We start from the raw sequence: 12,150 nt of genomic DNA, 5'->3' as shown, positions 1-12,150 counted from the left end.
ACACCCAAGAGGTGATGTAAAGTAGCAAGCCCATCTCGCTGCACATGCGCACCCAACACACAGACTGGTAGTGCAGGGTAGCTTCCAGGCAAATTGATGGGAAGGTTTGGACAGGTTGCATATCACTAAGGTTGGCCTTGTGGGTAGACAATGTGCAGATCAATTAAAACTAACACTGTGAAATGCCACAAAACACTTCAGATGGCTTTTGAAAGGTAGTACTAGGTCCACTGACATTTATCCTGCTCCAATAATTGATGATACTTTAGCAGAAGATAGGACATATAAATATCTCACAGCTGACTTTGTGGTTATCCAGCCGATATTGTGAAGAAGTTTGTGGTGATTAGTGGTGGAAAATTGTGTTTTAATCATGTCATACACACACAAAAAGGTGGATTTTAAGGGCCTTGGGTGATGTATTTCACTTAGGCACAGGAGCTCAGAAATCAGTATAGATATGCTCAAGGCAAACATAGCATGTGGTGTCTGAACCAACTGTCAACAATGTCAAAGACAGCCTCCTACTCAGCATTGGATGGAGTCGCAGTGCAGCAAAAGGATAGTGTATAGATGTGTCTTGCTTGTGAGGGCAAACTTGTCTGGCTCTGTCAGGTGTGTTTTGGCTCTTCACTGTCAATGAGGGACAAAGGTAGGTAAAAAGCTGTAAATACTACAGGAAAAACTTTGCCTTTGTCTGTCCCCAGTACATATTCTGTAGCAGTTTTCTATCCAAGTGCACAGGCAGTTGCTGAGATGTGAAAAGAATTAAAACATGACACAGTATATGCAAACAAGCTGGAGAAGGATATTTCAGAGAGGAGTCCCAAACACAGGACTGCACAATTAACCTTCTGTAACCTATTTCCAGGGTATTTGGTACATCTCCCATTCTCAAGCCTTGCTTTCATTTTTTCTTCTTTCTGTTTGCCCTCTTGAAAGAAATATGTTTCTGACATCTGGCCACAGGGACAGATTTTCAGCTGGTTTCTGCTGGCACAGATTCACTTCAGTCTGTGGTTAATTCTCATATATCCATCTGAAAATCTGATTAATAATCCACACCATTGCCATAAGGAAGATAAACTCACTGTCCATGAGCTATATAAAGCTACAATCTCTGCTGAGGGGGATGGTGCTTCTGTGTATACCCTATAGTGAATTGGTGAAAAGGACTTGTTGATACCAATCACATAAGAGCAGCAGCATTATAACTGTAGTAGGTCAATGTGAGAAAACGTTTTCTTAAAACAACTGTTCCCCACTGTCCTGAGAAATTAATAGCTTCAGGAAATTAAAATATAATCCACTCAGCAGCTGAAGTAGTCTCAAACATTGTTAGTTCTAGCTTTCCTTCAATTGTATGAGATATTTGCTATATAAAATGAAATAAATAATATGAGTCAACCTAACCTTTTCAAAGGTTAGTGTGGTTTGGTTCTGACAAACAGCTGGGTGAGTGTTGTGGTGAATTCACAGTGGCTATGCATTATGCATTAATGATAAAAAGACAAGCTATTTTTATTCATTCTTTTATAGAAATACAACAGGAGAGAAAGCAATACATTAAACAAAAACAAACAAAAAACCCAGCACGTTGCTTAGAAAAATAACTCCCCTACCCCAAATCCAACTTCAGTGTATGCTCTAATTCATATACAGTAATATTTCACATTCAATGTGAATCACAAGCCTTTGATTAAACACTGAGATCACACACCCTGAAAGTAATTTTTGTTCTAAACTTATCCCTTGGTTTCATTCAGTAGGACTAATTCCAGGCCAACCCCTAATTAACAATGTTGGGTTTACTTCAGTGCCTTGTTGAATAAACTCAGTTCCTTTAATGCTTCCATTTCTCACCAGAAAATACTGAAGTAGGATGCACAATATAAGTATGGCTTGAGTTCCGTCACTGGAGCAAGGTATTTTGAGGGTAGCCATTCAGAAAGGAAGGTTTTCTGTTCTGCTCACGGACCTCACAGCTGCTTTTCTTCTGAGGATGTCTAAGGCTAAAAAACACTTTCCTGCCTTTGCAAATAGACCTTTACTCCCTCTAACCCATCCATAGGTCCACTTGACATTGACCTGGCTGACATGGTCCTGCCAGAGAATAAGCTTTCCCTTCTGTTTTCCAGACTGTCACTGAGCAGTACCTTAGGGCGAAACAGTTGCATGAATTTCTGGTAAAATTCTTTGGATGCAAAATAATAAATGAAGGGATCTATGCAGTTGTTGAGGCAGCTGAAGCACAAGGTGAGCTTGTAGGCAGGGTACAAACTCCTGTCATAAAATAGGCGGATGATCATATGCACAAGTAGAATAAAGTTATTGGGAGCAAAGCAAGTGATGAATACCAGAAGGACTATCATTGCCAGGTATATGGATCTAGTCTTCTGCCTGTTACCATATCTGTTTGATGTCTGAATAAGCTTCCGAATGGTGCCAATATAGCATGCAACTGTTATAACAAAAGGGATGAGGAAGAGCACGAAAAATAGCGTGAGGAGAAAGGCTACCCAGGCTGCAAAGCTGGGCAGCATATCCCATTTGAGGACATCAAAACAGGTTATAATCCCCAATTCTTTCACTTCATAGGTCAGGTCTGTGCTTTCTAGTGGGTAGAAGGCTAGTAGCAAGAAAATCCACATACCTAGGCAGGTAGCCAGGGCATATCTTTTTCTTCTCCACTTGATCAACTTCATGGGATATACCACGCCCATGTACCGCTCAACGCTGATACAGGTCATGGTCAGTATGGAAGAATACATGTTGGAGTAGAACATCACAGTCACAAGGCTGCAAAGGGTCTTGCCAAAGCTCCAGTGATTGCTTTGGATGTGATAAGAAATCTGGAAGGGAAAGCAGCTGGCCAGCATGAGATCCGTGATGCTTAGGTTGATCATGAAGATAACAGAAGGTGTTTTGGGTTTGATGTGACAGCAGAGCACCCAAAGGGAGAACAAGTTACCAGGGATACTGATCATAGCCACCAGTGTATACACAACTGGGAGGGTGATGGAGATAGCTTTATTCTGGAGCATTGCCAGTGTTTCAACATCCAGTTGGGATCCGTTTTTAACCATTATTCACAAGGGGGTTGTTGATCCCTATAAGACAGCTGGATCATATCATGAACACTTGGCTTAAAAACCTAGAGGACAACTGTCAAGAGAGAAAAGCAATATGTCAAAACAGAAATTAAGAACGTACTTCTTCTATTAATCAAACTAAGAAAAAGCCTCTATGTAGTTTGACAGATTATCTCTGAATGAACTGAATCTATTAAAATTATCTCTGAAAACTCTCTCCTCCCTCCAAATCATGGTAATGTTTTACCAGTCCCACTTCTTCCTAGCTTTGAACAGCTACTTTTCCCCTGCTGTATGGCTTTCTGATATTTTTTGCACTCTATGTGTTCATACCTCTTATGTTATTGTAACATAAAGAAAATCACATACCACAAATTAAAATTAAATTGATGTCTACATGAGAACACTACGCCACAGGATCTCCATGAGCTAAATCCATCCTATCTACTCTAGATGTCATGATCTTGCTTCTTGTAATACACAATATTTTCTGACATTTCCCCCCCCCCCCACCCAACTAAACATTGATCCATAACAAGTAAGTACCAGATTTTTTTTTTTTTTTTTTCAGTTGGGGAAAGGAGAACATGCAATCAATTATTCTTGGTATATTCATGATGTAAACATAATAGAAGGAAAACACCATGTATAATCAAGAACCAGGGACAGATTGCAGTTGCCTGGACTGGTTTACAGGCTGAAGGGACTAGGCTAAAGAAGTGACAAGCCCTCTTCTAACAAAAAGAAAAGGTATTGAGTTTCAATTTCTGCAAGATGTAAGTTATTAAAACATGTTCTCTTTGCAGCTGTCTTACTGGCATCACCTGTAATTCTACAAAATTAATTTCAGATTTCCAGCCTGCAAAGCAAAACCATGCTTCCACTGTTTGGCCTATATAGATCTTTATTGACAGACACGAGCTTATGGTTTAGCTTAATTATTTTGTATAGTGTAGCAGCATTTAGCAGCTGCAAGTAAGAACTCATGCCTCAATGTGCTACATGCATGCGTGCTTACTTTCACTAAGCTGCAAGTACAGGGATTCAATTTCACAAAAGTACAGAGTCGGCAAAGTGAAGAAATGGCAATGAATGACCAGAAAGACAGATGACAGAGCAACAGTAAGTTCTGTGAAGAGTGGCAACAGAGGCTTGAAAAGGGTACCAGTCCAAGCCAGCCAATAACTGTGGGCACATCTATGCTGTTTAATAAAAGAGGGGCAGAGAGTGGGTTCAGGCACACACTCTTACTTGTGGACTCTGATCACCTGCACTGTTTAAATCAAGCATCTCTTTGCAAGACACACCTGGTGTAGGAGGTTAGATTATAAAAAACATAAATGCCAGCCAGTTGGTGTCACTTAACCTCAGATCTAGTTAAATAAGACCTTTAATTTAATTGTGTGGTCATAGCCTGTGAGCAGTGTAACAGATCAGTCTCTCAGAGAGGTCAGCCCTCAGTGCTGGCTAATGCTAGTTGGAAATAACCATTCTGACAAAAACTGTCATTTCTGACAGAGGCTCTTACTGAATAACTTGCTAGACCTTTCACAAAATAAGTGTTGATGATTCCTGAAACCTGGCAAAGGTGAAGTCTCTACTGAAGGCTGTAGTTCAGTAGAGAGAGATACTCAACTCTAAAGATAAACTGAGTGCAGATCCAGAAAAAGCACAGCTACAGCAGCAAGAAGATCAGAGGGGGCTTATTTCTGTTGTTTCTTGATCTGATCAATTTGACATAGTACTTCAAATCTCAGCTAAAAATATTCAGAAGTAGTGTGAGTCAGTGTCAAACAAGTGATGTTAACTAATGTTGCCAGTCTTTCAGGAGCTTCTAGCTGAGCTGTTGGAAGCCCAGAAAAAGGCACAAGAAAATAGGAATTGCAAAGAAGTCAGAGATGCGTTCCTAATATATCATGCACATGACACAGAGCAAACATGTTCCAAGTAATAAGCACATCACATGATCACAACTGCAAAAAAACTTTGAGCCGAATCCATTGCAGATGAAATTCTGTTCTTGTCAAGGGAGCTATATCAAGAATGAAACTAACTCTTCAGTTTTCACGGGAACTTGAAAAGGCACTCACTGACAAAAAGCTCTTGGAAAAAAACCCTAATGCTGTCTATTTTAACTCTTCTATCTATGACTTACCATACTAAATACCTATTCATGAACTCTGTTGCCTCAGAAATCCTTTTCAAGTGGCACTACTTTGTACCTAACAATGCTAAATTTCCTAAAACAAACAGAAAATTTTTATCTGTATCAAAGTATCTACAGAGCTCTAATAATAAGCCTTTGCAAGTGAAAGATATTTGCTCTCACAGGCTAAGGGATCTCATCCCTAGATACTGTTCCTATAGAAATTGTATGTTCTTGGAAAGTACGAGCATGGGTGAAAATTTCCATTAAATCTGTCACAATGGTCATAAAGCTATTGAATACCACTTACATTTGGTTTTGTGTTAGGACTAATTACAGTATTTTCTTCTAAATCTAAACTTTCTTTCTTATGACAGTATTTTCTTCTAAACTTGCTTCTTCTGAGAGCACATCTTGATAAGGAGATAAAAAAATGCATGCATAGATTCTGCACAAACAGCGTCAGAATTCATGTCCTGGCTAAAGGCAAATTTTATGCACTTGTGGAACACTACCATCAGTGAAACAAAATTGCTTCCCAAATTTATGCACCTCTTGAATTGGGGTTGAAAGGCACCAGACTTTGTGGTTAGATGCCTACAAGAGCTTTCTGAAAAGGGTAGGTCCCCTTGGCATGGTTTTCGGTAAGGAAGATGTCCATCACAAGGAGCAAAAGAACGAAGTGATGTTTCCCTAGTGTCTTCTGCAGAGGAGGAGGGGGCATGCAAAGCACACAAGACTATTGTTGCAAGTCATTCTCGAAGGCAAATAGCCTCTTGGGGAAATGTGGAGTACAGAAAATCCTCCTTCCAACTTTGTCTTTCCTTTTGTCAAATCCTTCTGGGGCTCTAATCCTTTTATAAGTTGCTTCCTTTCAATTACAGGTTTCCAACACAATTCAAATCATTGGAGCTTGCATCGATTCTCTGCAAGAGAAACTTTGCTGCAGGATAAGTTTAAAACATCAACTCTTAACTAAGGTTTCATATGCATAATCTGTCAAAATATAGTTCTGTTACATAAATATCCCTGTTAGAAAGACATGGGTTTGCTTTTATTTGGGGAGAGCTATATTTAAACTACAACAGACAAATGGACATACAAGTAGACTAAAACAAAAACTCAGTAGGGATTCTTTAAGTGAGAAGATCCCATCTTATTGCCATTTACATCAGTCCTCAAGCTTCTGACATAGAAAAAGAAATGTTAAGCTTTTCTGCGTGCCTCATTTCTGAAACATTTAGTGGATGGATGTTATTCTAGTCTTATATTAGGTACTAAGAGCACCTAAGGCCTCTGGAGTAACCCTCACTAAATCCAGGTAGAATTTTTTTGCTTCTCTTCATACTCCCTGGTTCATGGCACTCTGAATAGAAAGCTCACTTGGAAATTCAGTAACATCAGGTTTTCATCTGAGCTGTAACTGTCAGCAAAGGTGACAGCTGCTCAGTGCCTTTTTGACAGGAATGGTGATTCCTTTCCCTTCAACTGACAAAGGTTGACAAATAAAACATTAAAGGGTATACTGAAAATCAAACAGTAAAAACTTAGAAAAGAACTGTGTTATTTCTTTGCTGTGGAACAGTAACAGTAGACATGTGTCTACTTTTCTTTTTAGGGGACTACTAAATAAAACTGATGTGTTTCCTCTCTTACATCTATTCTTTTCCTGTTGTCAATGTCAAGTGCACCTGTGAAAAAGACTGAAAAGCCTGTAAGAAAAATGAAAACCATAATTTCCATTTTATAAAAAGTTTTGCGATTTGTTGTGTGTTTTGAGATGGAAAAATAAATCTCAAAACATATCATGCAGCAGAAAGCCTTCCAAAACCTCTTTTGTTTCATAATTTTTGGTTCACTACCCATCAAAGCACTATTGTGTACAATAAAAAGGTCTTATTTCATAAATTCTTTAACATTGTTAGACTTTTGGAAAGACACCCTTCCAGCTGAAGAATGTTTCAGATTACAGGAAAAAAAAAACTGAACTGCAATTTCAAGACAATTGCAAACAGATTCAGAATGAAGCAAAATGAAAGCACAGATTTTATTGTAAGCACTTAGAGAAATCATATTAACATTTTTTAATCAATGCAAATGTGGCTGAAGAATGTATTTTGTTTTTTCTCAAAAGACTGCATTTTTTGAAATTTTTTAAAAATTTTTTTTTACTTGCTCAGTTTAAAAATTTTACAAAGCAGTAACAAGAGCTAAAGTGATAGGATAGTTTATGTCTACCTAAATATAGCTAAAACTGGTGAAAACTTAGGGATCCTCAGTGTGCAGTGTTCCTGCTCAGGATTCAACCCCTCCTGGACTGTCTGAATTGCTAGTGAGAAGACAGAATATTAGAGAAACACAGGAAACAGATACTTAATTTCTATTGTAGACAGAGTATGAGGAGAAGAAGGAGCCAAGAGCCAGCCATCTTGAGTTGTGGCAAACACTTTGATATTTAAATAGAGTAAAGGGTTTTAATATGAGGAACAAAAAGAAAAAGTGTCCTTTTGTAACACATCTCAGTTATTGCTCCTAAAGCATCATTGATGCAATTCAGAGAAACACTTCTGCAAATGTTCAAGTTCACCAAACTGGGAAATGTAAATGAGTGCATCTCTGACTGCGTGTTCCTTAAACTGAACAGGGGCTTTACCAAAAGAGGCTGCAGGTTTTGTCTAGATGGTTCTTTCTCACCCTTGCAATAAACTTTCATGCAAATTTTAGCTTGTACGGTTACATCTCTACATCTCTAAAAGCCAAGGGTTTCGTTCACTCAGTCAAGATCTGAACGTAAGTCTTCTAAGAAACTTCTTTGTATTGGGCCTTCCCTGTTCTTTTTGTGAGATTTCTTTTTCGTTTGTTTCTGTTGTTCTGTTCTGAGTATCATTATTGCAAATATCAGAAACTTGCTGAGCTTGTAGTTATGTTATCACAAAGGCATTATTTCACACTAGGCTTTAGCTTATCATCTTTTAAGAATAAATAGATTTGGGAAATGAGAATTCTACCTGCTGTGCACCTGTGTATACAAGTATTTCTGAGCAAACAAAACAAATGTGAAAACATCTAACTACTTGCAATATTCCTGACCGTCTACGTCATTTAGCTTTAGAAAAATAAAACTGTTATTTATTTCTTATTTTTCACCAAAGACTATTCACATAAAGAATACCATATGTATGCCTTCACTGCAAAATATGACATATTTTTTACAATGAAAGAGTTACATTATAATCACTGTATTAATCAAAAACTTTTGCGGAGACAAATGTCAGTCTTTATCTTAGTACACCCAGTCAAAGTAAACCCTATGGTGGTTATAGCTCTGACCTCAAAGAGTTAGAGCAAGGTAAACCAAGAGTGTCTTCTCTCCACAAGGATTTCACATTAAGAGGTAAAAAAACCCTCTATTTTTTCAGTGAGAAAATGAGAAGCATTACTATCTTTAGTGTAGTGGAGGGGTACATGCCTGTTGAGCTTGTTAGCTATATCAATCTAGATGAAAAGAGCTTTATTCAAAGGTGAAGTAAAATAATCCTATCATTTCTGCCTGTTAGAGAGTGCTTCTCTTCTCTAGCCTGAGACAGTGCAAGTGGGCAGTTTCCAAGATTCAGCTGAAGAAGTCTTACTAAGTGTAAAATCTAAATATACAGGTGAGAGGCAAAGAAATATCACAAGGAAATACTGTACTAATTCTTCAGAACTGGCTAAGTAAAATTAACAGTACATAGCTACCTTTCCTGTGTCTGTCCTGGACTATCCAGTTTTGCTGATAGTTGAATTTTAGTTCAGTTGAACCTTCACCTTTGCTAACCATAAATTATCAAAGTCAGGATTCTGTGCTGGTGTTATCAACCTTCACTCTAATTTAGATAAGGTTTGCATAAACACAGTCACTATCATCTGTGTCAGTAAACCTGTTCAGAGTGAAACCAGTCACTGTGATCTTTAAAAAGTTCATTTCTGCAGTAGTCAGGTTTATGAAAACAGTAAGGCTGTGGGCCAGCATTGACAAAAACCTCTCAGAATCTGAAGTGTGATTCTATGACTTTAAGTGCTAGTTACATTACAGAACGAAGATCTTGCAGTTTTCTTTATTGGTGTGCAAGATAGTCAGCTTTTAAAAATTCTGTGAGCAAAACGTTAGGTCAACTTGTGTAACTCCACTGATAGATTTTCTAGACTGGTTTAAATTTCAGTCAGAGTAAGCATCCTAAACTGATTTAAAGAGGTTCCAGTTTATGGGCTAATAGCTAGAATATTATATATATATGTTGGTCTTTCCTACAAACACAGACTTGGTAAGCTTAATTTTTTCAAGCCTGATATTTTTAAAAGGATTAGCAAAGCTAAGGCAACCCCTTTTAAGAATTCAGCATAACAGCTCTGGAATTCATTCTCCAGGACTTATATTCCTTTGCAATCACTACCCATGTGCATGCTCTTATTTCCCAACAGCATAAGGTAACTTGCCTCTTGGTGAAATAATGCTATCATGCACATATCACGGAAGAAGAGCATGCATGTAAGCAGTTACTGAAATATTGCTGACGCCTGGCGGGGAACCTTGACTTCATTAGAGCACAGTTTTTGTCGGATGATGCATAGCCATGGACAACCAGATTGAAAAGCTCCTTTTAACCACTCTGGCAGACATCCTAGGTAATGTGGAGTTATCCTGTGCCAGGGGGCCCTCCTGCAGGTAGCTTGCCCTTGAGTTATGGCAAGATGGTGAAGATTTATATTTTTATAGAACTTTGTCCACAGAAAGTGCCCAATCGTGCCTAAATTTAAATAACATATGAACTGATTTCCTTTATAACTTTAAATCTTTCAGATATTGCCTATGTCCAGGATTAACAGACAATGGCTTCCGGTCTGCAATTACTTCCTACTACAAGTAATTGCCTCACATAGCTGTTGTGAAATTTGAGGAAAAAGTGTAGTTGATCATTTCCCTTCTGACCTCAAATGCCAGGAAAAGAAGTAACGGTTTGTTGGCACAGGGTGTGTGTGGTAGACAATATGACAGGTTCCCAACAGAGAATAAAGCTTGATGGTCTTATATTGAGTCTGTATGGTCTGACTGGCATTTTACAGAAAACATATGTTTATGTGTGTGTGTATATATTCTATTTGAAATCTGTACTTCCTATCTTTTCATCTCTCTTTTCTGTGAAAATTTTTTTGAATGTTTCCTCTCCTGTTCAGTCCACAAAGGAATTGAGGTAGATCTGCATGTGTGTTTTTGAAGATTATCTTTCAAGATTAAAAAAGAAAAAAGGAAAAAGAAAAAAGTTCACACATTGCTTTTTCTTGCACTTGCACTAAGGATATGACAGTCTGTAGCTGTTGGTCGATTTAACGTATGATGCAGTCCATAAACAGGACAGTGAACCAAGTTTTGCAGGTGGAGCTGAAAGGATAATTTGGCATGGTATTTGGGAAATGTTTTGAGAAAAGAATGTAGGGTAATTCTAACATTCAGGTAATGTACTGGGGCCAGAAATTGGAAACAGTCTTGTTAGGGGTGAATCAAAGAACTTGGCTGAGCACGTAGGCTGTCTTCAGATAGGCTTTCTTCCACTACTTCCATTAGTTGGTTTCAGCATGTACGAAACCTCTTACTACCTCCTAGATAAATAGACGTGTCTCCAAAAGCCCATGCTGGATTCATAACAACTGGTGACTTGTAAATACAAGCTAAATTATTTTTCCTCTTGTTAAATAAGATCTATATGAGTATGCAACTCGTTTTCCAGAACAGTAGCATAATGTAAGCAGGATTTGGGTATAGCTGGCACCTTTCTTGCCTGGTCTTTGCTACAGCTGTGGATTTAACATCCATAGAAATCCAAGTGTCTATTTTAGGGTGAGTTGGAAAGTGTGGATGCCACTGACTGTACTGGGCAGATCTCCAGCAACTGTAACAGGCTCATATGTAGTCACTTCCATTGTAAATGCAGGTGTTTGAAGCTGAATCCAGCACATTTTAAACATCCCGTTGATTCAGATCCTGGTTTCCTGGAGGCACACAATTGCCTGGATTCTGTCAAAATCTGAATTAGTCCACTAAAACATAATTGTCCCTTTTCACACTTGGACCACTCAGCCACCACTTTAAAATGACCAGGCTAGCTTCCATGTGAAAATGAATTGGCACAGAAGAGGATCAAATGCATGATTTTACCTGTATCCACCTTCTTCCACCTGTGTGTCAAAACCTACAGTCAGTTTTATGTGATCATAAAACAGTTTGTGTAGCAAAGATGCCACAGCTGGAACTCAGAATAAAAATTATTTTGTCTCCTGTTGATCCTGCTGGTATACTTGCTCAGCACATATAATTTAGCTTTTATTGACAGCTCACCTACAGGAGTGACTGCTATGCTCTCTCCCCAGATGCCTACTGCAGTGTACTGGTGGTGAACTCCTGGCAGACTGGGCATTTTCCTGGCTCACACATCAGTTAGAAGTGATTCTCACATTAGCACTAGAGAAAACAGTCTTGGCTGAAAAAATACATGAGACCAGGAGCTCTGCAGGAGCTAAATTGACATGAACTTGGCAGCTTTCTTGCATGTCTGATTCTCTGCTCCTGAAAGGGCAAGAAGAGCTAGATGTACAGGAAGAATGAGCCTTGCTTCTTGTGCTTGTGCCTCTTACTGGAAGGCTTTGATACAAAAAATGGGCTCTTTCGTATGGCTGGAACTGATATTGTGTCCACTCATTTCCCTGGGCCTCCTGTCAATACCAGTTGAAAATAAGTCCCAACATGTACTTTAGCAAGAGAGGTGTGCCCAGGCTGGTGAAGGGCCAGTAGGCAGCATTGTATGCAATCCAAGGCAGTGGGAAATGTGTGAGCTCTGTGGTTGCCTCCTCATTCCCTAGCACTTTGGACAATACTTCCCA

The 12,150-nt window shown here is 38.7% G+C and overlaps 1 protein-coding gene across 5 annotated transcripts in view; it reads right to left on the bottom strand.

The window, feature by feature from the left end:
- Window positions 1-1,493: 1,493 nt before the first annotated feature.
- Window positions 1,494-12,150, bottom strand: part of P2RY8 (P2Y receptor family member 8) — a 33,455-nt gene continuing 22,798 nt past the window's right edge. For all 5 annotated transcript variants that reach the window (XM_074814937.1, XM_074814936.1, XM_074814940.1 and 2 more), the window contains one exon: window positions 1,494-3,165. In XM_074814937.1, coding sequence (XP_074671038.1) covers window positions 2,013-3,086 — 1,074 coding nt within the window. In that variant the 5' untranslated portion in view covers window positions 3,087-3,165 and the 3' untranslated portion in view covers window positions 1,494-2,012. The remainder of the gene's footprint in view (window positions 3,166-12,150) is intronic.

This window comes from Strix aluco, chromosome 2 (assembly GCF_031877795.1).
Source record: "Strix aluco isolate bStrAlu1 chromosome 2, bStrAlu1.hap1, whole genome shotgun sequence".
In the NCBI taxonomy this organism is placed as follows: Eukaryota; Metazoa; Chordata; class Aves; order Strigiformes; family Strigidae; genus Strix; species Strix aluco.
The sequence above is the reverse complement of the archived record's forward strand: the minus strand, read 5'-3'. Positions and strand labels throughout refer to the sequence as shown.